This window comes from Pinus tabuliformis, chromosome 2_2 (assembly GCF_031772625.1).
Source record: "Pinus tabuliformis cultivar Carrire ecotype Pingquan chromosome 2_2, CPIR1, whole genome shotgun sequence".
In the NCBI taxonomy this organism is placed as follows: Eukaryota; Viridiplantae; Streptophyta; class Pinopsida; order Pinales; family Pinaceae; genus Pinus; species Pinus tabuliformis.
In genome coordinates, this window is record NC_142300.1 from 2,563,287 (window position 1) to 2,591,161 (window position 27,875).

At 38.0% G+C, this 27,875-nt stretch overlaps 1 protein-coding gene across 1 annotated transcript in view; it reads right to left on the reverse strand.

The window, feature by feature from the left end:
* Positions 1-1,666: 1,666 nt before the first annotated feature.
* Positions 1,667-27,875, reverse strand: part of LOC149191251 (uncharacterized) — a 100,160-nt gene continuing 73,951 nt past the window's right edge. The window contains exon 2 of the mRNA XM_089406200.1: positions 1,667-2,043. Within this exon, the coding sequence (XP_089262326.1) occupies positions 1,667-2,043 (377 nt within the window). The remainder of the gene's footprint in view (positions 2,044-27,875) is intronic.

Consider the following 27,875-nt stretch of genomic DNA (forward strand, 5'->3'; position numbering starts at 1 on the left):
GACCAAAGTAGAGGTGGAAAGCTTTGATGTAAATCTATTTATGGGTCATCATAGGGTTGTTATCTGGTCGTTTTAACACTGGGTAACAAATCCAATGCAACAAATATTGGGCATATAGATCATATGATAGAAATAACAAAATGTAGTGGCTAACCTTCTGATTATAAGTATGAGGAAATGAGTAAAATCCCTTGCATTTCAGTTGTTGGCAACTTGATGTACGCCATGGTATGCAGCCAACCAAATAGTGCACATTCAATTCGAGTAGTGAGTAGATTCCTTGCAAATCCAGACAAAGAACATTGGCAAGTAGTAAAGTGAATTTTAAGGTATTTCAAATGTACTAGTAATTATGTTTTATCTTTTGATAATAAAAATGTTGCGCTTGAAGGTTATAGAGATGCATAAATGGCTGGAAATATTGACATGAGAAAGTCCACCACTAGATATTTATATACTTTTGCAAGTGCAAGTGTCTTTGAAGTTTAGTTTGCATAAAATAGTAGCCCTAATGACCATAATGAGTTTTGAGTATTGTTAAGGGAAAATTGGGTTAACTTTCTAAACATAACAAAAATTACTCATGCATCTCATACCTTTTTATGACAAGCATCATTGTAAATGATTTTGAAGAGATGGATTTTTGATCTCATGCAAACTAATGAATGCATTTAGGATTTGAACAATTTAATCCACAACCTTAAACTAATGAAACAAAAAATAATAACTACAGGATGATCTATCTTGCTCACCGGTCCAAGGAAAAATTTTAGGGGAGGGGTGAGGCTATAATGGATTGTTCATCACCAACAGTCACTTGTGTGGTGCTTGGATTCTATATTGTTACCCTGCCTGCATATTCCAAAACCAAAACTATAATAATTCTTCTCTTTTTTGTTTTTGGCACGTTTGGTATTCATATTATCAAACTTTAGATGCAACTATTTTCGCAAATTGCTAATGAAGGATTTGCCTATCTAATCCTCCACTTATTTTGCTTAATCCTCACTCCCTTGTTTGTACTCGATTTAATAAAAAAATTAATTTCTCATAACTTCAATTTTGGGTTTTCTTCCCTTACAATCTATTTTATTTTCCTTCCAACGCATAATTCTCTGCGAACCAATGACAGCAGTAATACCGCGACTTGTTCAGTAACGAAAATCCTAGTGCACAAAGTTGCACGGCATTTACGGCAACTCAAAACTTATTGTACATCTTGAATAATCATTTATAATTTTATGATTTAACAACTTTATAAAAGCGCAACTGGAACAAAACCATAATATAATTAGAATAAAATAATTTATATTAGAATAAAATTGAAATTGCAATCCTTAGACTCTGAATGTTAATGACAGAAATCGAAATTCAACAAAGACACTGTTGCTAACAGAACACAGAATTGTAAAAACTTAGAACACGGGATTTTCAACGTTTTACAGACAAGCTACCAAATTCTAAATACACAATCCTCTAAAGACCTGCTACAGATGACCTGGGCCCAAAAGCCTTGGCCTGTCATTATCGGTCATCATTACTTTTCTGCATTAAAACTGAATATTTATTGAACAGTGTGTTCGGAATTTGAGTAAGTTTGTCTCTGATGAATTTCTTGTCCTGCACCCTCAGATGGACGCAGCATTTGGTGTTTATAGGCTGGATATTACTGCTGGTAACCTCCATATCTTGGAAGAACATAGGATTGAGAATTTCTCACTGCGTGCTGACTCCTATTGCCAAATGGCATCATGCTATCCTGATCTAAGTAGGAATTTGTTCTACCATTTTGCTGGTGAATGCCCATTCGTCCTTGGTAGCCATGGTACCCATCAATAGAGACAGAAGACTGAATTTGTTGGTGTGAACTATCATAGCTATGATGATTCTGATTGCCATAGCATCTTTCACCATAACTATTGGAAGCAGACATGGGATAACCCTGCTCATTATTCTTACTGCCCATATAAGTTCCACCATAAGAATTGCTAGCAGAGGCTGTATAACCCTGACCATAATTCTCATTGGCATTGTATCTTTCACCTTTATTGTAGGTTCCACGATAAGAATTGCTAGCAGAGGCTGTGTAACCTCGACCATGATTATCATTCCTGTTATGACTGTCACCCGTATTGTATATTCCACCATAAGAATTGCTAGCAGCGGCTGTATAACCCTGGCCATATTGCATATTCTTGCCTCATCAATAGGGGCAAGAATATGCAATATGGCAGAATTGATGAAGATGCTTACATTCTCTCTAAAATATAGATAATAAACTAAGTCAACCCTTGGACTCAGAGCAATAGGTTTGGATCACCCTAATACTATAGCCAACGACTCAGGTCTCTGCCTAAGAAATGGGATTCCCATTAGTGATATGCATGATTGACAGAATTCAGTACATGATAACAGAGCTAGTTTCGATGGCCCTTTGTTTGATGTTCCACTTCATGAATCAGAAATCAAGCATGTGACTAAGATTGAGGAAGAAAAGCAAGCTTTCGAAATTGAAAAGGATCGCTTTTGTTTCCCTGAGCCTGTACACAAAGCTCATTTAGCGTTTTGAAGATCCTACTACTTACAACACTGAATACGAGAAATACTTATGAGATATATAAGTAGACCCTCATTCTCATTTTAAATAATCTCATATTACAGAAGTCTATTGGCACACAAACTGAAGTCCACACAGATTTGCATGACATATTTAATAGGGGCATGAATATGCAATATGGCAGAATTGATGAATATGCTTACATTCTCTCTAAAATATAGATAATAAACTAAGTCAACCCTTGGTCTTAGAGTAATAGGTTTGGATCACCCTAATACTGTAGCCAACAACTCGGGTTTTCCCAAACTCGGGGCACTTGCCTAGGGTATATAGGCGTAGGTTCTCATTCTCATTTTAATCACCTCATATCGCAGTAGTCTATTGGCACTCAAACTGAAGTCCACACATATTTGCATGGCATATCTAATAGGGGCAGGAATATGCAATATGGCAGAATTGATGAGGATGCTTACATTCTCTCTAAAATATAGATAATAAACTAAGTCAACCCTTGGACTTAGAGCAATAGGTTTGGCAAGCCACCAATGACAACAAATGAATTTTTATTTGAGATATGTTGCATATATTACTTCGAAGGTCAAATCACTACATACAAGAATTTCTTTTATCACATGATATTCCAAGATATAGATAATCCTTCAACTCAGGTATGCCATCAAATTAGATATGCCTATGGAGGGTCATGAAAACCTGAAAAAGTCAAACGTCCAAGAATTCTTAAGGTTCCACAGATCAACAAAAATAAGGCTGGTTTTTTTTTACAGTGCCTATCAAGGAACTCCAAGGAAATGTGAAACTAGTAGCATTTTGTATTTAATAGAAAAACGTTATGTTTCTTTCAAGTATGCAACAGACCAGAGGACTAATAATAGAGCTGAGTTTTACACTTTATGGTTACTTCTGAAATGTGCAACTTAAAAAGGAATTGATGGTCTCTAAGATATGGGGGATTCAAAACTGATTATAGATTGGGCAAATGGAAGAAGCCATATTGAAAATCTGGTGCTTATTCTAACCATAAACAGGATTTCAGAGGTAAGAATGAAGTTTGCAGAAATTATCTATTTTCATGCCTATGGAGAATTCAATGAACATATTGTCTAAGTAAGAATTGTCAATGCAGAAAGGGCCACTGCCAGAAAAGGAATTTAAGGGTAAAGTTACCCCAGTTAGAACTATGCAATAATTGCGTTGCCTAGTGAATGAAGTTTTTATACTTTTTGAGGGACCCGTAGCATCATCATCATTTGGACTGGAGTATTTGTGCTTGGCTGGGCTATTAATGGAAGCAGGGGGTTTACAGAAGGCCCTTGTTTATTATAAGGGGGCAATCAGGTTGAAGCCTATATTTGGATGTTCAATTGAGCCAAGGAAATGTATTAAAGGCTATGAGAGAGCTTCAAGATGTAATTTTGCGCTACCAACCAACAATCCAATTGTGTATTGACTATCTATTTGCCTTCGGGTATTTATCCAACGCTTTTTATGAACAAGAGTTGGCATTACCACTCTAGAAATATTCTATCATCCTGGACTCCATCTTTTTGGAGGTATAGAATAACCTGGGTGATGCATTGAAAATTTATGGGGAAAGTGGACAAAGAAATTGCTTGTTACCAGAACTACCTTCAAATTTAGGAAAATCATCCTCAGGCTCTGACAAATTCTGGGGGTATTTATATGGAATGGAATATGGTAAATTTGGTTGCTGCTCCTTTTTGTGGGATCCAACTGATATATAATGCAGGGGATGTCAAAGGTTCTCAAACAGTTTCCTTCAATTTTCCAAATGATAAGAAAACAATAAACGAGGTGGGAATTGCCATGGTCATGCTCAAAAATGTTGCAGAGGCTAAATTGAGGTCTATTGCAGGTACATGCATTTCTGAAGAACAAAACCAATATGTGGATTCTGAATCCATGTTCACACATATGGTTTTCAAAGAACATTGTCATGGGATTAAGCTTTCCAATAACAAGCAGTCACTTGAGAATAGAACAAAAGGATAACTTCTTATAGCTCCAGATGAAGATGCACTGAATGTTTTGGCAAACTTCATGGCTAATGAACAACGATATGTTGTATAAATTCTACATATTTACAACGTAGAACCAGATTATATTAACACAACATTGGTAACTGTCTTCCATAATTTTATAAGGGAGGATTTTGGTGACATTGTTGTATTCTTAATGAGGCAAGAGAGAATTGAAAGACTCCTGCAAAAGTAGGCTACACATTTGTTTGAGAAAATACCACAATTATCTGTTGTTGTCGGAGTAGAAAATTGCCTTGGGATAATGGAGGTCCTTCCAAGTCCATGGTTGAACTCATTTCCACCAGCTATTCTGTGCTTATAGATACTACTCCAAGGGAACATAGCCTGGTCATTTCACATCCAAAGTTAACAATCGTGCAAAAAGAATCTTCAGACATAGAGCTGGATTTTGCAAATCTGAGTTTTGAGGTAGTCTCACAACTGGTAAGTTGGTTCGATGAACTAGCCAATGAGATTAATTCAAGTAGAAGGCCAATTAGTATACTTGATAATGAAGATCTTCAGACAACTAATCCTTATATAAAAAGTCTAGTGCGCCAGGTGGATGAGAATTGTCTTTCACTGACATTAGATTGGCCTAGTCCTAATGCCATTAATAGAATGAGGCAGCCGAGAATGGAAGAAGAACGAATAAGGCAATGGAACATCAGTTTCATTGTTTTCATGACCAAAGCAGATGGTAAGGCAGCCGAGGATGAAATGCAAGAGTTTAGCTAGGGTGAATTGGTTACACTTCCTTTCCAAGACGATGAGCATCAAATGAACATGATCGACACCATGGCAATGTGTGTGGTTGATTGTAGTTGTGCTTATAAGCAAGAAATAATGGGAAGGGGACGTGACCTTCAATTGATGAATTTCTTAGTTGACCTTAGATTAAAGGAGCATACATACTACATTTTTCCGACCTATTCATTTTCTCAAGAAAAACTACTTCAAACACCGTAGACAAGGCTTTTCACCATGGTAACTGAAAGTGGACAATGGATACCACCACTTTTATCCCAACAGGAAGGCATGAGAAGTCTAGAAAAGGAGAAAGGTTGTAGTGCAACTTATACTGCTGGAAAGAGTGGGTGGGTTGATCTAGAGCGCTCCTCAATTGACAAACAAAAAGGCGGATTTGAAGACACATTGAAAGCCTTCACCCTGGAAAGAAATCAGATAAAAGAAGCTATGGATTTTTCCTTGGATAACATTGATGCCTCAGGGTTTGATGAGACTTGTGCATTATTGTGGGATATAGATACTTCTGTAAAGATGGGAAAATTTCCATATTCAAATACTTCTAGTGAATCTGACCCGAACAACAAAGATGACATTGTCTTAATTGATTCTGTAAGGGTAATTTTGTGGATAATAAGGAGAAATCTAATATTGGGAATGGAAACGCTTCTAGAGTCTATGGATGCCAAGCAAGGCTACGAGGAAATTTTGTTGCATGCTCAATCTGCTCACATGCTTCACTCTGGAATAAAACCAAGTTCAAATTTTGATCATACATAGTATGAAGATGTTATAGTCAAAGATATTATTTTGTGTTTGAAAGCAGCAAGCGAAGAGCAGTGGGAACAAATTGAGTGTGCAATCGATGATGGTACTGGGATTAACTTTCGATATGCACATGGATGGACTTTCTTTCATTGGACTGCAGATTCTTAAGGAAATTCTATTATTTTGTGTTTGAAAGCAGCAAGCGAAGAGCAGTGGGAACAAATTGAGTGTGCAATCGATGATGGTACTGGGATTAACTTTCGATATGCACATGGATGGACTTTCTTTCATTGGACTGCAGATTCTTAAGGAAATTCTACTATTCATAGGGCATTGTGTGACCATCGTTACCAAGAATTAGCTGAAGTAGTTATTTCAATGGGCAAAGGAGATTTATCAACACAAGAACCACAATAGTAGTATAGTACGCTGTAGAATTTCTTCCATCAGAGATTATTAGGGACAGAAATATCATTGCATATTAACTGGAGATCACAATATGATACACCAAAATTATGTGACAAGGCCACTCGATGCATATGTTTGCGATTTCCTATGTTGAAGGTTCCAACAATCATTGCCGGCACCAACTGCTCTGGCCCTTATCACCGCAAGAAACAATATGACGTACTGTGCCAAAGAAGCACAACATATTCAGCGAATTGAAATTTGAAATTAACCTATCATCTGATAAAATAACCCTGAAAATAAAAATGACAGCGTATTTTGACATTAAACACCCAAGAACACATCTGGATTGCACAAAAATGAGCACAATCTACAGCTATAAGAAAGCTAACAGAATGAAAGGGAACACCAAAGGAAAAAGAAACGGACATTTAACGAAATAGGCGTGATATAAGCAACAGATAAAACAACAATGACCAGAAAGTTACTGCAAAAATGGTGCAGATCACGGCTACTTATCCCATGCTTGAATATCAGCAGAGTTAATATACCTTTTACACGAACATGAGAATAAAGGGGCCTAATTTCTCGCGCTCAGCCAACAAAAGTACCGACTGTTGTTGTTGCTGCTGCAGTGGCATGAGCCATTCAAATCCAAGAAACAATGGATACCGAAACCAGAGAAGAATAAGCGGATTGAAATCTGAAAATGTAAGAATATCCCACCGAAACTGCTGCTGCTAGATTTGTGAACTAGGATGAAAAAACCTATTTCAAAACCATTTTTATACAAGAACCCAGGGAGCCATATACACCAAAACAGCGGGCTGAATCCGTCAAAACAGGGAGCCGCCCTCCATTTCAAAATAAATCTAACATCCCATGACCAAATCAACCCTCACAAACCACTCCCGGGACCAAATCGACCCTCACAAACCACTCCCAAACCAGAAAATCCAAACTGTAAATCAAAATGGGGGCGATTTTGATCAAATACGATTCCACAAATATCAAAATGGGGCTATTTTGATCAAATACAATTCGGTTAGTTTATCCGCCCTGGGCTAAAATAAAAAAATAAATTAATTTTTAAATAAAATATGGGCTAATTATATAAAAAAAAAAAATATTATTTTAATTAAAAATTCGCCCCATTAAAATATAAAAAGCCTTAAATTTCGCCTTTGGGCGATTATTCGCCCCTAAAATTAACCTTGGTACCTTAAGTCAATGTGCTTGGTTTTTGAGTGAAATGTTGGGTTTTTAGCCAAGTGAATGGCACTCTGACTATCACAATATAACACATACTTGTCCTGCTTTATTCCTATCTCTCCTACAGATCGTTGCATCCACAACATCTCTTTACAAGTCTCTGTTGCAGCTATGTACTTTGCCTCTTTTATAGAGAGAGCTACTATTCCTTGACACCCAAGACACTGCTGCTCCTGCAAATGTATACAAATAACCTGTAGTGGACTTTCTACTGTCCATATCTCCAACCATATCTGCATATGTAAATCCTTGAAGCACAGTCTCATAATGACCAAAACATAAACAATAATGACTAGTACCCTTGAGATACCTCAAAAACCATTTTACTGCTTGCCAATGTTGTTTGCCTGGATTGGTAAGGAACCTGATCACTACTCCCACTGAATATGCAATGTCTGGTCATATACATACCATCACATACATCAAGATTCCAACTGCTGAGGCATAGGGAATCCTGCTCATCTCTTCCTTCTCCTTGTCATCATTAGGACATAATTCAATACTCAGTTTGAAGTGGGCTACAAGGGGTTTACAAACTGGCTTGGCATCCTTCATATTAAACCTGTCAAGCACCTTTTTGATATATCTTTCTTGTGACAACCACTACCTTTTGTTTTTCCTGTCACACATGATCCTCATGCCCAATATCTACTGTGCTAGACCAAAATCCTTCATTGCAAACTTGCTGCCCAAATCCTTCTTCAACCTATTGATCATATTCTTATCATTCCCAATAATCAACATGTCATCCACATATAACAATAATATGATATACGTTCCTTGATCATACATCTTGATATAGACACAATGGTCAACTTCCAACATATGAAAAACATGTTCCAACATGAATGAATCAAATTTATTGTACCATTGTTGAGGTGCCTCTTTCAACCCATAGAGACTCTTCTTCAACCTTCAAACAAGGTCTTCTTTGCTTTTTTTTTTTATGAATCCTTCTCGCTGCTCCATATAAATTTCTTCCTCCAATTCACCATGAAGGAAAGCAATTTTTACATCTAACTGTTCACATTCTAATTCTAAAGCTGCAACAAGACCAAGAATGATTCTAATGGATGACATCTTAACAACAGGTGAGAAAATTTCAGTGAAGTCAATACCTTCCTTTTTGGGCAAATCCTTCACCACCAAACTTGCTTTATACCTCTCCTTCTTTTCATCACCTTCATGATTAATTCTGTAAACCCATTTGTTTTGTAGAGCCTTTATACCCTTTGGGAGCTTTACCAACTCCCAAGTTTTATTTTCCAGCAAAGAGTTCATTTCTTCTTCCATTCTTTACTATGCTCAACTTTACAAGCTTCTTGAAAACAATTAGGCTCACCTTCATCAATTAATAAGATATAGTTTGAAGGAGGATACCTTTGTGAAGGCTTATGAGGCCTAGAATATCTACGAACCAACTGTGATGGTGCATTATTAGGTTGAATATCCTATAAAGGTTCCTACAAGGTTCCTTCTTCTTGGTGTTCATCATTTTCCACTTGCTGTCCTTCCTGCTCCTGAATTTTCTGTTCATTTTCTTGGATTGATGGGATGTATTCATGCTGCTCTTCAAACCTGTCAATAACTTTCTTGACCTCTAGCTCACCTACAATCCTCTTAAACATTTCTGACTCATTAAATATAACATCCCTGCTTCTAATAATTTTATGTTTGACTGGATCCCATAGACGATAACCAAATTCTTCATCCGCATATCCCAGAAAAATGCATTTCATAGAGTTATCATCTAACTTAATTCTATTTTCTTTAGGAATATGTACAAATGCTTCACATCCAAAGATTTTCAAATGAGAATAATTCAACTTCTTACCAGTCCAAACTTCTTCAGGGATACCACCATCAAAGGTTGTCATATGAGATCTATTTATAAGGTAGCAAATAGTCATGACTGCTTCTACCCAAAAATTCTTCTCCAAACCAGAATTGGACAACATCTCACCTTTTCCACAATTATGCGATTCATCCTTTCTGCGACACCATTTTGTTGAGGAGTACCAAGCATAGTCTTCTCATGCTTTATGCCAAACTTGTTACAATATTCGTTGAATGCATTTGAGCAATATTCTCCACCATTATTTGTTCTCAAGCACTTGAGAGATTAGTTAGTCTCTCTTTTTACAAAACATGGAATTTTTGAAATATTCCAAACACTTCACTTTTAATTTTCATAGAGTAGGCCCAAACCTTCCTAGATGCATCATCTATAAATGTTACAAAATATGATTCTCCTCCTAATGACTTGATGTTAACATGCCCAAACACATATGAGTGTATCAATTCTAACACATTTTTCTTCTTTCATGGCCACCTCTAAAGAATGAAACCCTTCTTTGTCTACCATAAATACAATGCTCACAAAGATCAAGATTGTAGGATTTCAAACTTGGCAATAAATTTTTACAAACAAGGATTTTTAATCCCTTCTCGCTCATGTGACCCAAGCGCTTATGCCACAGATCTGCTGAATTTCCTTCTTTTGTGACAACAACCAATTTTGATTTCCCTATAATTTCCTTCAATGTATATAATGTTCCTGTCTTGGGTCCTCCGGCCACGACCAATGCTCCTTCGCTAATTTTCCAGCCTCCTTTTCCAAAGCTCGTGGAATAGCCTTCATCATCCAGCCGTCCCATAGAGATCAAACTCATGTGCATTTCTGGTGTTGAGATTGCAACAAGATGATGGAGCTTAGTGAAAAGAGTCGCCTTCACTAAGTGGGCCCGCAGGCTATTTTTGGCGCAAGTCTATTTTTAGACTATGTCTATTTTTAGACATATGGATCATGTCTATGGATTGCAGGTTGCTGTTTATGGATGATTGATCAAGTTGGGAAAAAATAGATGGACTTCTATTTTTGATGAAAGTGTGAGTGATCACAGTGTGAGTGATCAAAGTCTATTTTTAGACTGGCTGTCAAAAATAGAAAAGTCAAATATTATTATCTCACAATAATATTTGGACTATAAACTTAATCTTATTCTCTTGGAGCACTTCAGTTTGAGCTACAGAGGTGGCACATGCAGCTGTCAGAAGGAAATACGCTTTTCTTATGAGTCAGTTGACTTGTTGCATGCATGACTTCAGTTAGAACTCAATCAATTGAGTTTGGTGGAGTTGATTGTGGAGTTGATGGAGTTGTGTTCAGTTTAGCTTTGTTAAACTGGTTGTATTTAGTCTAACTGGCAAATAGACTAGAGATGAGTTGGGTGAATTAGTTATTAATTAATTCACAAGTTATTAACTCATAATACAACTAATGAATACATCAGTTAACTCAGTTGCATGTCAGTGCATGTTCAGTTCAACAGGGACAGGTGGTAGAGAATCAGATTGCTATCAGTTGTGACTATAGTTGTGCACCAGATCTTGCACAATCAAGGGATTGAGTATGCCAATGAGTTTGCTCACGTATTTGCCCACATTATAGCTTGTGCTCACGTCCAACAAAGAGTGAGTGACTATTTTGCAGGTGAAAAACGAGTTTGGTGAGCCATTCTCATCAGTTCTTGAGCAGTGGAGGCAGGCAAGCAGTGGAAGAGATTTGGAGATCAGATCTGAGCTGTATTGTGTGTAACAGAGGTGGAGATACTTGTGAGAAGTATTATGCTGTGTAATGTTACATGACTCAATCATTAATATACAGATATTTGGGGTTTTTAGCGAGATGCTTTCCCCGGGATACATACTATGTTAATGTGTGAATGCTCTTGATGTTTTATTGTTATTGACGCTGCTATATTGATGATCAACGTAGAGGAGCTTATGTATTGTGTATGTTTTCCGCAATAGTACATGATCAGGATAATCTCCATTGAATATGTGTTAAATTATTCAAAATTTCTACATCTGGTACATGCCTAACCTGTTTCAACAATATATATTTTCCATCCTTCATCCTGATCTAGACATCTCCCACTCCAACAATACCGCAAAAATGATTATTCCCCAAATGCACTCTACCATAATTACCAAGATTATATGCAACAAAATTATCTTTGCATGGGCTTACATGGTGAGATGCCCCAGAGTCAAGGATCCAATCAAAGCTACTGCTAGATGTATATAAACATGCATCTTCTACTGATCCGAATTGGATCCATAAAATACTGTCAAAGAACCATGACTGTATCAGGTCAGAGCAAATCTTTAAAGAATCCAAAACAGTGATAAAAAAACCCTGAACCAGTGGCAATGGCAGCCAACATGGAACGACAAGGACCTTTGTCAAAGCGCGCTGACCGAGGCCCATGGAGACTGCGCGGGAGGTCAAAGTAGCCCCCGGGAGCCTCGGATCGGGAAATGGAGGTGATTATTGATCACTGGGCGAATAGGGCCAAAATGGAGGAAGCTCGAGCACTTGGTCGCGTTGGGAGTCGGAGAACCGCAGGCAGAAAAGCGAAAGGCACTAAAATTACAAAGGAAGGACCACGCTCTGGAAACCGACGATTTTGATCGGGGTGCCCTTAAATGATAAGAGGTTTTGGATGAGAGCGGAGCGATTCCATTCATCAATCGACGCGTGGCAGGCGGAGGTGAGAGAAAACTGTTGTTGATCGCGTGCTATTGGTCGAGCAAGTCAATCGCGCGAAACGTGCGTATGGCGTCGGATCTGGAGGCATCAGATTAGACGGCTGAGATCGTGCCCGATGGAGGAAGCGGAATCGACGAGGGAATACGCCACGATTTATAGAGATTTGGAATCCGTTTGACCACCACGGTGGAGGAAAGACTCATCCATGACGTAACTGAAGAAACGAACCGACAAAGCAGGTTGGCGCCGTTTAGAGGAGGACACGTGGCCACCTCCTTGAGCGCTGATGATGGCGCCAAATAGGGAACTCCAAGTGTAGCTGTAGAAGGTGAATCGACAAAGGCAGAAGGGGAACCGAACAGGAAATGGAACGAATGGCTAAAATCCATGAACAGGGACAGAGAACCCCAGAGAGACAGAGAAAGAGACCAGAATCCCAAGAGGAGGACGGAACACAGAGAAAGAAGGCAGTCAAGCAAAGCAGAAGAGGATAGAGGGCCGAGCTGACCAGAGGCAACATCGAGCATCAGATGCTTGAGAGATCCGAGCCATCCCAGAGAGGATCAGTCCGGACTGAGCACCACGTTGGGCTCTCCCCTGTAGACCAGAAGGTCATAGAGCTAGTAGGAAGAAGAAGTCTGTGTACTCAAGTGGCTTGGGGAATTCAAGAACCACCCTGCCAAGCAAATCTGCATCAGGAGAAATCACTTTGAGTCCCTGCATTGTAATTCTCTGCTTAAAGACACAATAAAACAAGGCCACCACTGAAAGCTGGACCGGAGATGTAGCCCTGGAGAATAGGGTGAACTCCTTATTAAAATTTCTTGTGTCTTTGTGGTTGCTTACTGTATTTATTTGCTCTTTCCATTTAGTTGTCTGTGTATTACCATTCTGATCGATCTGTTGCTTAAATAACACAAAACACACACCAGCACATGAGTATGTAATACCTTTGTTTAATAAATCTTTCACTGATGTCACTCATAGGGTGAATATCAGATCAAGTGGTATTAGAGCAGTGAGGCTGTAAGGTTAGACAAGCTTGTGTTGGTTTAACTGTGAATGCTCACAAGATCAAAGCTCAAATTAGGAGAAGGAGAGTTGGTGGAAACTAATCCTGAAATCGGGAGAGTCTATCCTCGGAAGACAATGTCAGAAGAAGGTTCTATAGGGCCAGACCCTCAATTCATAGAAAGTTTCCTAGCTATAAAGTCTATGGTAGAAGAAATGTATAGAAACTTTAGAAAGCATAAGGTTGAAGATTCATCAGATTCTAAAAAAGATAAGGAAGAAGATGAGTTTCACTCCAAAGGAAAGGGGAAAGAGGAAAGCTTTCTCACACCTCCTAATAGACCTGTGCATAATAAGAAAGCGTCTTTGATTAAGCTAGATGTTAAATTTGATTTTCCTATATATGATGGAGAGCTAAATTGTGAAAAGTTGGACAACTGGATTAGACAAATTGATGTGTATTACAGGGTACAGAACATAGACTCAGACAAGAGTAAGATTCAACTGGCAAGCCTACGCTTAGGAGGCACTGCCTTGGTTTGGTGGGAAGGCAAGACCTAAGCTGATACGAAAAGACATGGTAAGACCATCTCTGTTTGGAGTGACTTTGTTTCTGCAATCAAAAAGCAGTTCTATCCATTGGCCTACATGCAACAAGCCATGATGAGTTGGCAAACTCTTCGACAATTGAAGGGGCAAAGTGTGCAAGGGTATACTCAAGAAAGAGCATTGATGTTGGGTATCTCATTAGTCTCACTAGAGACTCTTTTGAAGTACATTGGTGGTCTACACAGCAACATGAGGCATACCATCCTCATGTTTAATCCCACTAGTATAGATGAGGTATCTGTACAAGCTACTCATCTAGAAGCTAGAGGAAAGAATGGAAATCCAGGAGTTGGGGGACCATCCCAACCCACTGTAAGCAAGAACAAAGAGAAAAGAAAGCAGAAGTGGATAGCAAGGAAGGCTAACACTGCATAGAAAGCCAAAGCTTCATGCACTCACTGTAAAAAGGAGGGGCATGATGATGAGCATTGTTGGATTCTGCATCCAGAGCTGAGACCTAAGAAGTCCGAGGGCAAGAAGAAGAAGACTGCTGCAACTATTCATAAAGGTTTGGGGTCAGACTCAGGAGATGAAACAATTATAGCAGCCACAGGTATAAAAGGTTGTATTCTTTAGAGATTGCTGAAATCAAGACGCAGGTGCAGGAGTTGCTCGAGAAAGTGTTCATCAGGCCTAGCACATCACCATGTGGGTCACCAATCATTTTGGTGAGAAAGAAAGATGGCTTGTGGAGAATATGCATTGATTACCGAGAACTGAATAATATAACAATAAAAAATCGTTATCCCTTTCCTCGCATATATGATCTTCTAGATAAATTAAAGGAAGCTATTTATTTCACCAAGCTGGATTTGCACAGTGGATACCATTAGGTTAGAGTTGCAGAGCAAGATGCATGGAAGACTGCTTTCAAAACAAAGCAGGGATTGTATGAATGGCTGGTTATGCCTTTTGGCTTAACTAATGCTCCTGCTACTTTCATGAGATTAATGAATGATGTGCTCAGACCTTTTCTTGATGATTTTGTTATTGTGTATCTGGATGACATTCTGATTTTTAGTAAAACGTGGGAAGAACATTTAAAGCATGTTAAGCAGACATTAGATGTTTTGAAAAGAGAAAAACTTTATGTTAAACTCTCAAAATGTGAATTTGGCAAAACATCTCTAAACTACTTGGGTCATATAGTAGGGGGAGGTGAATTGAAAATAGATCCCTCTAAAGTGGCAGTCATTGTGAACTGGCCTAAACCCAGGTCTGTTACAAAAGTGAGAAGCTTCTTAGGAGCATCACAATACTGGAGGAAGTTCATTTCTAACTTTTCCTCAATTGCAACTCCCTTACATGCTTTAACAAGATTGAATAAGGTGTTTCAGTGGGGAGGCAAACCTCAGAAAGCCTTCGACACCTTGAAAGAAAAGATTAGTACATCACTTGTACTAGCACTGCCAAATTTACAAAGACCATTTGAGACCCAAACTGATGCCAGTGACTATGCCATGGGAGCAGTATTGACACAACACAGTAAACCCATATGTTATCATTTCGAGACTTTTAATCCTGCAATAGTTAACTATCCTACATATGATAAAGAATTGTATGCATTAGTTCAAAGTGTGAAAAAGTGGAAACATTATTTAATGGGCTAAGAGACAGTAATACATACTGATCATCAACCACTTCAATATCTACACTCCCAAACTAAGTTGCAGCAATCAAGACATTACAGATGGATGGGTTTTCTACAACAATTTCATTTAGTCATCAGATATAAAAAGGTCATACATAACAAGGTTGCAGACATGTTATTTAGACCCATTATAAATGCATCTACCATACTTAAGCATAATTCTGTGCTACATGAAAGCTGAATAGAACAATATGCTCAAGATATGGACTTTAAAGATGTATATGCAACTTTGAGTCAAGGCAAAATAGTAGAAGAATTGGACTATCATGTGAAGGACCGACTCTTGTATCATTGTGGTAAACTCTGCATTTCACAAACTGAGAGGATAAAGATAATTAGGGAAGCACACACTTCTCTGATATCAGGTCATTTTGGGGTAAGTAAAACAGTTGCACAGCTGCAAAGATTCTGTTATTGACCGAAAATGAATGAGACAATTTCTAGATATGTAAGAGGGTGTGCCATGTGTGCTAAAAGCAAGCCCATCAACAAAAAACTAGGCCTGTACACTCCATTGCCAGTTCCTTCTCACCTTTGGGTAAGTGTTTCCATGGATTTTGTTGGAGGACTGCCTAAATCTAGGAAAGGTCATGATTATCTATATGTTGTTGTGGATAGGTTCAACAAAATGTGTATTTTGATACCTTGTAGTAAACAGATTACAATTGAACAGACTCCAAAATTGTTCTTTGAATATGTATGGGTTCATTTTGGATTACCCACTTCCATTGTATCTGATCGAGACATCCGATTTGTGGGGAAGTTTTGGTCTAGTATGTGGGAACTGATGGACACCAAACTAAAGAAAAGCACAGCTTTTCATCCACAAACAGATGGCCAGACAGAAGTAGTTAACAGGACAGTAATGCAGTTACTGAGAGGATATTGCAGTAAACATCCTAAGCTTTGGGATGAACACTTGTGTTATGTGCAACATGCTTATAGCAGAGCCAAACACTCTTCTACACAGAGATCTCCTTTTGAGACCTGCTTTGGTTTCACACCAAGGTCTCCTTTGGATTTTGTTTTTGGTAAAGATACCATGGTTGATGGACACAGTGATGTGGATAAGGCAACTAGGTTCATTGAATAGATCCAGGAGATCCACCAGGCAGTACAGGAACAACTGGAAAAGAGCCAAGCCAAGTACAAGGCTAGGCATGACAAGCATCAGATGGAGCATAGTTTTCAAGTTGGAGACCAAGTCTGGCTGTATATCAGCAAGGACAGGATGCAAGGTGAAGGTAAAAAGCTAAAGTCTATCAGGTATGGACCTTTTAAGATACTTGAGAAGATTGGTGAAAATGATTTTTCGCCTTGATCTACCAGCTTACATGCACATCTACTCAGTTGTAAATGCAGATTGCTTGAGATTATTTGAACCTTCAATGATTGAGGACCCTGAAGAGTAGAGTCAATTGCCTTCTATTGATGACCTGCTACCTGAATATCTCAACGAGTTGCAGGAAGACACAGTGCTGGACAGGAGGGTGAGGACAATACGCAGAGGAGATGTTGAGTACCTCAGAATTGGGCTCAAAGGTTCGAAGTCGAGTAGTGCAAAGTGGATTGAGATTAGACAAGTGAAGAAACAATACCCTCACTTAGTCGATGCTTGAAAACCAACTTTTGGTGGTCCAAAAGCTTCTTCAGTGGGAAGGCCGTGATCCGAATTGGATCCATAAAAGACTGTCAAAGAACCATGACAGTATCGGGTCGGAGCAAATCTTTAAAGAATCCAAAACAACGATCAAAAACACCTTGAACCAGTGGCAATGGCAGCCAACGTGGAACGACGAGGACCTCGGTTAAAGCATTCTGACTGAGGCCCATGGAGATTGCATGAGAGGTCAAATTAGACCCTGGGAACCCCGGATTGGGAAATGGAGGTGATTTTTGATGCGCGATTAGCACCTAGAAGAGGGCCAAAATGGAGGAATCTCGAGCACTCGGTCGCGTTGGGAGCCAGAGAACCGCGGGCGGAAAAGCGAAAGGTGCTAAAAGTACAAAGGTGGGACCCATGCTCTGGAAACCAATGGTTTTGATCGAGGTGCCCTTAAATGGTAAGAGGTTTTGGACGAGAGCAGAGCGATTCCATTCATTGATCGACGCATGGCAGGCGAAGGTGAGAGAAAACTGCCATTGATCGCGCGCTATTAGTCGAGCAAGTCAACCCCGCGAAACGTGCGTATGGCGTCAGATCTGGAGGCCTTAGATCGGACTACTGAGATTGCGCCCGATGGAGGAAGGAGAATCAACGAGGGAATACACCGCGATTTGTAGAGATTTGGAATTTGTTTGACCACCACGGTGGAGGAAAGACTCATCCATGACGTAACTGAAGAAACGAACCGACGAAGCAAGCTCGCACCATTTAGAGGAGGACACGTGGCCACCTCCCTGAGCGCTGATGATGACACCGAACAGGGAACTCCAAGCGTAGCTGCATAAGGTGAATCGACAGAGGTGGAAAAGGAACCAAACAAGCATTGGAACGAATGGCTAAAAGCCATGAACAGAGACAGGATACACAGTTAATCAGTCATCGAGAGGGACAGAGAACCCCAGAGAGACAGAGAAAGAGACCAGAATCCCAAGAGGAGGACAAAACACAGAGAAAGAAGGTAGTAAAGCAAAGCAGAAGAGGACAGAGGGCCGAGTTGACCAGAGGCAACATAGAGCACCAAAGGCTTGAGAGATCCAAGCCATCCCAGAGAGGATCTGTTCGGGCTGAGCACCACATTGGGCTCTCCCCTGTAGACTAGAAGGTCACAGAGTTGGTAGGAAGAAGAAGTCTGTGTAATCAAGTGGCTTGGGGAATCCAAGAACCACCCTGCAAAGAAAATCGACTTCAGGAGAACTAACTTTGAGTCCCTGCATTGTAATTCTCTGCTTAAAGACACAATAAAATAATGCCACCACTGAAAGCTGGACCAGAGATGTAGCCCTGGAGAATAGGGTGAACTCCTTATTAAAATTTCTTGTGTCTTTGTGGTTGCTTACTGTATTTCTCTGCTGTCCTTCCATTTAGTTGTTTGTGTATTGGCAATCTGATCGATTCGTTGCTTAAATAACATAGAACACACACTAGCACATGAGTATGTAATACCTTTGTTTAATAAATCTTTAACTGATTTCACTCATAGGGTGAATATCAGATCATCTACTGAAACAGTAAACAACACATCACCATCTATGACTACAATAGTAGCCTCACCTTCATTTGTGCTAAGATGACTTGCGATTTGTACTGGCTGGTATTTGATCCTTTTGTCCTTTCTGCCAGCCTCAACATTATTTCTTCATGTGTCTGGGTTTGCCAACAATGAAAGTAGATGATACTTCCCCTCCTTGATTTCGATCGGCCTCTCGATCTTGATCGCTCTTGTCAACCTTGATCAATTCTCCTACCACGATCAGTTAGAGCTAGAGCTTCTCCTCCTTGGTTTTTTGCAATTGACTTGCGTCATAAATCCTCATTCATTAAACCGCTACTGACATCACCAAACTTCAGGGTCTCTGTAGTTGCTGAAGTTTTCATAGCTACAATTAAATTTTCCCATCTGTCTGGCATAGAACACATTAAAAAAATAACTCTAATTTCATCATCTAGAAAGATTTTAATAGAGGCAAGTTGACTAGTAATAATATTGAATTCATTCAAGTGCTCAGCAACTGAAGAACCCTCCTTCATCTTGAGATTATAAAGCTTCTTCATCAAGAACACTTTGTTTGATGTCGTGTTCTTCTCATATAGATCATGGAGCTTCTTCCATAATCCTTCTGTCGTCTTTTCTTCAGACAAATTGGAATACACATTCTTTGCTAGATACTGGCGGATTGTTGCAATCACCTTTCTATCTATTTTATTCCACTATTCATTCGTCATCAATGAGGGCTTCTTTGATGTGCCCTCAATTGACAAATACAAATCCTTTAAAATCAATATATCCTCCATCTATGATTTCCTTTGGGAAAAATTAGCCCCTCTCAACTTCTCCATATTTGTAACTACTGTCTCCATTGTGAATAAAATTCATGCCCCAAAAACAAAACTCCACTTACAAAATGAGACTTTAATAATTTGTCCTTACCAACTTTTAAATAAAAAACTAAAAATAAATTAATCTCCGAAAAATTATCATGAAAAATCTCCTCTTAAATTTACAATGGCTAAGAACACCTCTTAAATTTATAAAGGCTTTAATTCATTAATCATGCTACACCTTTTAACTTAATAACTTCCAACCCATTCTCAAATTGAAGAAATAAGTATTCTCAAATAAGAGATAAAACCATTAAAAAATGCCTTTTATAATAATGGACCTTAACTCAACTTATTTCAATTATTACTTCATAAAGCCATTATAAAATTTCTCCTTTGTAAATGATGCCATGCCATACACTCACACGTCTTGTTTTTTCTTCAACAACTATCATTTTTCTTGCGAACCCGGTTTTTCTTCAACAACTTTACTTTTTCCTACGATTTCAGTTTTTTCTTCAACAACAGTCCTTTTTTCTGCGAATCTGTGCAAGATTCAGAGAGATGCCCAACAACTAGAGCATGGTCGGAGTAAAGTTCACTCACTTAGCGGCACTTGCTTTCGTATTAATAGCGGGGAGAGTTTTCTTCTTCGTCTTCTTGTTTGGACAAAAAGAGATTGGTGATTTAGGGAATACGAATGGTTCCAGAGGTAATGACCAACGTATTGATCAACGCTGCCAGAGGTAAGGCGATGACAATAAGCGGTCTGCAAAGTGGATATTCGGGCTTGGTAAGGTGATGACAATAAGTGGTTTGCATAGTGGATATTCGGGCTTGGCTCTGATACTAGTTGTTGAGATTAAAGGCAACAACAGAGCATAACTCAATAGATAAAATAAGTACAGAAATCACACTTAACATTACATAATAGGCCTGGCTTGCATTCTAAAGCCCAGAAAATATAAATTTATAAAACAAGAGGAAACATCTAAAATTATGCATGTGAAATTCATGTGTGGTAGGTTTCGTCAGTGAGAGGAAGGCGATCGACACCGGATGGTGTTGTCGGCAGTCGATGCCGACATCTTCAATGTGGCTTCATGTTTAACAAATCCTTGCATGACAGCCTCAAATCAAGCCTCGAAAGAGCAACCAACCACTGGAATAAGAAGATTGAAAACTCAACTGATCTCCACTTAACATAAAGCAACCGAAAAACTTGAAGTATATCAGAAACTATGATCACAAGTAATAAAATCACTAAACCAAATTTATCCCACATAATAATTGACCAATATTTACATCCCATTTTTCATTGCACCCACTTCCATGATTGCAGAGTCACATATCTAAGGAGTTGTCTATAATGCGATTTTTTGAAGATTCCGGTGACGGAATCCGGCAGAAGAAATTGAGGTTAAATCTTGATTTGTTGCAGTTAAAATGGTTTTTTAACTGCATATTTGGATTCAGCACCCTGAAAAACCCCTGGGACGCTTTGATTGTGCAGAAACTAGCTATCAAACTTGCGATTCCAATAAATTGCTGCCGGATTTTGACCAGAAAAACCCACCGGAAAGGCTTCCAAAAAGTCGCATTATAGACAACTGCCATATCTAACTTCCTCTTCTCGCCGTCACACAAGCACATTAAGGCACATTTGTGCGTGCGGAAGGCCGAACCCATTCCACGTTGGGCTAGGACAGAGAACCTCCAATCAAGCTTGCGTACATCCATGTATGCGATTCTCAACCTGCTTCTAACGAGGCTTTAAATATAGAAAATAATGGAAATTCTCTAAGATTTAACATAAATTTATGGAAATCTAGATTATAGTGGTTAAACTTCAAGATTTTAGGTGTTCGAGATTTTTACTTGTGTCAAGGAGTCGGCAATAAGACAACTAGCCTCCCCTTGATAACTAATATAACAACCCTCATAATGACCCTTAATAGGGTTCTTGTATGCGATTCTCAACCTGCTTCTAACGAGGCTTTAAATATAGAAAATAATGGAAATTTTCTAAGATTTAACATAAATTTATGGAAATCTAGATTATAGTGGTTAAACTTCAAGATTTTAGGTGTTCGAGATTTTTACTTGTGTCAAGGAGTCGACAATAAGACAACTAGCCTCCCCTTGATAACTAATATAACAACCCTCATAATGACCCTTAATAGGGTTCTACTTCTCTGTGCTCGTTGAAATTCATAAATGGTGAAGGTCATCATTTATCAAATAATGATAGATAGTCCAATTGGTTGAAGCTACCATCAAGTTATTGGTCTTTTGTCATGTGGAGTGGTTAACTTTCTAGGGTTCAGTAGGCTCAGCTCCATGTGGTAGAGTCTAACTCTGCAAGTGTTATACAGTCTAAAGGCTTAGAAAAAACACAAAAAAATTACCCACAATTATATTGGATGAGAAACCTTAAACCTTAGTCAAGTTAAGCCTTTGAAAAATACAATAGGTTTTTGCTCTTTCGAAAATCCGAGTGGATTCCATTTTTCTTTGGGAAAAAGGAGACCCCTGCACCTGCCATCTTTTGTTAATTCTTATCTTTGACAACAAAATACTTGAGATTTTATGATATTAATGTGTAAATTTTATTATGAGTTATTAATTCTAATTAATAGCCTATGTATTTAATGTTTAAAATAATCTAATAATTTTTAAATAATTATATTTTAATGAAAATTTATTTTTAAGATAGAAAAAAATCAAAATCCTCAATAAAAAATAAATAAAAGAACTCAATCTTTATTAAAAGAAGCAGAAAGTTTAAACATTGCTTGTTATCCATCAAAATGTTCAATTACAAAAATGAAAGGGAGTATGAAAAGGATATTTACTATCTCTTTTTTTAATAGGTAAAGACAAAGCTTTATTAAAAGAAAGATTGTATTTCTTTGAAAACAATTTGGGACCTTTCCAAAACAAATGATGATGATAATGGTTTAAACGTGTTTTGGAAAGGTCCCAAATATTTGATTCTCAACATGAGTGGTTGCTACAAATTTATTGAAAAAGACTAGAGTAATGACAAAGAAAATCAAAGAATTATCCCTAGGTGCAAAAACAAAGAAGAGGATAATTCCCAACAACTCTATTTTACTAAGAATATATGGAGCACCCAAAATCAATACAGAAAGCATTCCGTTAATACCTATAGTAACACCATAGGATTGCCCACATAACCGCTTGCAAAATACCTCATGAAAAATATGCACCCCTTATCAAGAAACACCACCTCATATGTGAAGGACTCATCATCTTTCATTCAATGGATCAAAGACTTGTTAGTGATGAAGACCTCCTTGTTAGTTTCGACATAGCGTCTCTCTACACCAAGATCCCAGTTGACGAAGCCATCAAAGTCATGAAAACCATTACTGATAAGGAAACTGTGGACCTAATAAACTTTGCCTTAAATAATCATATTTCAGCTACAAAGGCATAATCTACGAGCTAGTGATGGGCTTGCTTGCCATTATCACCAATAATAACCAACATCTACATGGAATGCTTTGAACTAAGAGCACTAATCTCTTTTCCACGAACCCCAAAAGAATGGAAAAGATATGTGGATGACATATTTGTAAAATAAAGTCATGGGAAAGATAAACTATAATTATTTCTAACACACATCAACAACCTCTCAGAGAACATTAAATTCACAATTGAAAATGGGAAGGACATTATTTCCTTAATGCCCTTCTCACTAAGAAAAATCGCAACTTTGGGTACCAAGTCTATAGAAAGAAAAAAACAAACAGATAGATATCTTCATGCAGATTTCTATCACCATCCTAAACAAAAATTCGGTATCATCAAAACCCTCACAACAAGAGAAACACAAATATCTGACCCAAAACATTTGGATCAAGAGCTAGACCATCTTTGCAAAGTATTTTAAAAGAACGCATATCACAAAAACATCTTCAACAATGCCATCCATCAAGTTAAAAATCGAAAAAAAAAAAAAAAACTCTTTGGACACCCCAAAAATCACCTTGCCTTACATCAAAGGGACCACCAACCAAATAGCCATGATTAAAAAAAAAAAAGACAAAGCATTAATGTTGCCTTCACCCCCCAAAACACCATAAGGAAGATATTTGACTCTATCAAAGACTTAGTAGACCCAAAAAAAACAAAAAAGAGTATATATAATTCCATGTTCATGCAGGGAAGAATACATAGGTGAAACAAGGAGGTCAATTTTCATCATATTAAAAGAACATATGACATACATCTCAAGAGATAGAGCATTAAAATAATCCCTTGTAGAACACACATATGAACATGGAAGAATACATAGGTGAAACAAGGAGGTCAATTGTCATCATATTAAAAGAACATACGACATACATCTCAAGAGATAGAGCATTAAAATAATCCCTTGTAGAACACACATACTCCTCGTCTCACTACATTTGCATTGATAGTGCAAAGTTAATTAAGAAGGAAGACCACTATCTAAAAAGGAAAGTAAAAGAACCAATTGAAATAGAAAAAAAAAGCAACATCATGAACTAGGATGATGGATTAAAACTCAACAACACATGGAAACCATTACTAAAGAAAATTAACAACAATCATAATGAGCCGACATAAAGATAAATCCTCTAAAGAATGACTATTAATAAAGCTCCAACAAATCACATTATAACATCTCAATCATGAATTATGATCCCGTAAAGATGGACTCACCTTGAAGTTAGAAACATTAGGTTAAAAACATGTGAACACACTTTTCCAACTATTTATAGTAAATTGTTGTTGTCGTTGTTGTTGTTGTTGTTATTTTTTTTTAAAAGTTGAATAAGACATACTATTTAAATAAGTTCATGGGGTTTCTTGGTTTGATATATGAAATAATGTTTTTGGAAATGTCTATATAGAGTAAATTATTAAGGTATGATTTCTATCTCATGAGAATGGGATTGCTAACTTATCATGAATTTGAAAGTTAATTTAGCATTAGTTGCATCAAGTGATGCTTACAAAGTTGAAGAAGTGGAATTAACACTAAGGAATTGAATTGCATAGCATCGACTATCTCCTCCAAGGTTTTAGTATATGTAACTAGAATTTATGGGGAATATCGCTTGTCCCAAAATTTCTTTGGATCAAGTGTGCTTAACACAAAAATGCAAATCATTATTTGAAGTTTCATAACAATCACATAAATATGGATGCTCTTAAAAATTTTTTAGAGAATCTGCTAGCATGGCTTAAATTGGCTGAAATTTCTTTTTTGCAAATATAAAATTTGGTGGAATTAGGAATTTGGTTGGTTTCCCTTCTGATGTGGATAAATAAGATATGGTGAAAATTGACTTGTTTCTTCTTTACATGAAGCCATTAGACTTGGTATTTCTTAGGATTTGATGCTAAATTGCTCCTTTAAGAGCTATATAAGCATTTTGGAATATTTTACCACTCTAGATACTCCTAACTTACATCTTTGATCCAGAAAACTATGCCCATATATTTGGACACATTGTTTAATACTTCACCTAAAAAGATGAAAAAAGCTATTAATGATTCTTGGTGATTTCTAATTATTCTTTCCTTCTCTTCTTAAGTTAAGGAAGTGTAATATGGAATCCAAAGAACGCGCGCGCAACAGGCCTGACCTAACAACCATCGCCACCTCCTCTAGCTCCTCCGCTTGGCAACCTCTTACTGCTGAGATCCCTTGAGCATAGTTTGGCCTCTCTGAACCAATGCGTGCCCTCTACCTGCGCAACCTTCCACTTTCCATTCTTTTCTCGGCAGCCTCCTGCTGCTGAGATCTTCCATACCATGCCCCTTTCAGTAGGGGAGATTCTTCCTCCCATCAAGGGATTGATGATCATGAAGCAGCATTTGCATCTCTAATAGCAGAAAATGGAGCTCCAAAAGCCAGGCCAACTACTAGTAAATTTGTGAAGAAGCTAGCAGACATACCAGAGATCTCATTACCTCCAACATTCCCCAGAAAAGCAGCTATCTCATTAGCAGAACGTGGTTTGGTGGGACAATTTACAGGGTTGTCGCCTTCTTTCAGAGCAATTCAATAATGGGTAGAGAGAAACTGGAGTGAAAATATAGAAGGAAAAATAGCCATACGTTTCTGTGGAAGGGGATATTTTACATTCTTATTTGAAACTAAGGAAGATAGGAACTTAATATTCAGAAATGGAGACTCAAGAGGCTTATATCTGAATATATGGTCACAAAATTTTGATCCAGAGATGGATATTCCAAGCGCTGTGCTGGTTTGGGTAAGGTTGCCTCATCTTCCCCTTCATTGTTGGGGCAATGAATCGGTGAAAGCTATCGGAAATGTGGTAGGAAAATACATAGACAGATGTGAACCCAAAGATAATATGCATGCCTGTGCTAGAATTTTTGTGGAAGTAGATCTGGGAAAAGGTTTACCGGAGGCTATAAAAATCAAGGTGGATCAATGGACACACATCCAACAGCTGGAATACGAACAAATCCCATTCAAATGCAAGGTATGCCATGAATACAATCATTTTGCAAATAGGTGTAGTAAGCTAAAAGAAGTAAAGAATGTTGAGAATGCTGAAGCTCAAGAAGATACTTGGGAAAAATTCAAAAGAAAGAAACCCCATAATAAACAAGATGTACCGAACTCCTCTCAGCCTCATGAAAACAACGCAACAACCTCTATTCCCCCAATAAATATGGCCCCTCTAGCAAACCCTTCCTCAAACCCATTCAAACTTCTAGGAGAAGACTTGCCATCCCCTCACTCACCTTCCCAAGTTAATGCATTAGCCATTATTCCATCCCCCACACAGAGTCCATCCTCCCCTCCACCCACAGTTGACTTAATACAAACAAGAAACAAAGCAAAAGAAAACAACCAAGCATGGGATCAGCCAAAAAAAGTTGGAAGGAAATCCAACAAAGAAATAAGGGATGAGGCAGCAACAAAGGAAATGGCCATAGGCACTCAACAACCAATGGACTCCTTCCTTGGCAAACAAAAGGGAAGTGGAGAAAAAAATCAGCAAAAGGAAAAGGGAGGGACTCACCACAAATCCAGTAAATAATGATTACGGTCTCTTGGAATAGCAAGGGTCTGGGATCCGCATTTAAAATCAACGCAGTTCGGGACATAATAAAATAGGAATAGCCAGACATTCTTATGATCCAAGAGACCAAAGTCAGCAAGCAAGAAGTTCAAAAAATGATCAAAAAACAATTTTTTTTTTAAGGAACAGCCATAGACTCTAATGGAGCCTCAGACGATATATGTACATTGTGGAACAAATGGAAATGGGAACTTGCCAAACAAAAACTCAATAATTATTGGGTAAGAACAGATCTAAAAAATAAGAGTACAAACGAAGAGTTTAGCTTCATAAATATATACTCTCCAAACCACTATAGAGATAAAGCTCATTGCTGGAAATCAGTGAAAGAAGAAGTTCAAGAAGGGCAAAGAGGCAAATTAATTATAGGAGGGGATCTAAATATGATTAGAAATATAGATGAGAAGCTGGGAGGCAATTATTTTAGCGATCCCTCAAGAGCAGCGCTAGAAGAACTCATAAAAGAGCACAAACTACTTGATATACCTCCAAGTAATGGAAAATATACTTGGAGCAATAAAAGAACGGGAGCACACAACATAAAGGAAAGATTAGATAGAATACTGATTCAAGAAAATATAGCAGCAACCTTTTCCATTGTGAAAAGCAAAATTGTGCATGCTTTAGCTTCCGACCATAGGCCAGTGGTTTTGAACTTGGATAGGCTAGAGAATCAAAGACCGATCCCTTTCAAATACAACAAAATGTGGGACAAAAAGGAAGATTTTTGCGAGCAAATAAGGGAAAGCTGGAAAAACACTATAATAGGTTCTCCCCATTATGTATGGGAAACTAAGCTGAAAAATTTAAGACTTCTACTAAAAGCATGGGCAAGAGAAAATGCTCTCAAGGAAAAAAAAATAGAACTGCAAGAGAAACTTGAAAATATGAGCAACGAAAAAGAAAATAAGCAAGATAGCGAACAAGAGTATGCGCATGAAAAAGAAATATTCTTGGACCTATACAAGCAAAACAGGCAAGAGGAGGAGGAATGCAGGCAAAAGTCAGGATGTTTATGGCTAAAAGTGGGGGATAAAAACACCGCTTTTTTCCATAACAATTTAAAGATAAGAAGAGTAGGCAATCAAATCGACAAAATACAAGTGGAAGGGCAGGAAATAAGAGGAATGGAAG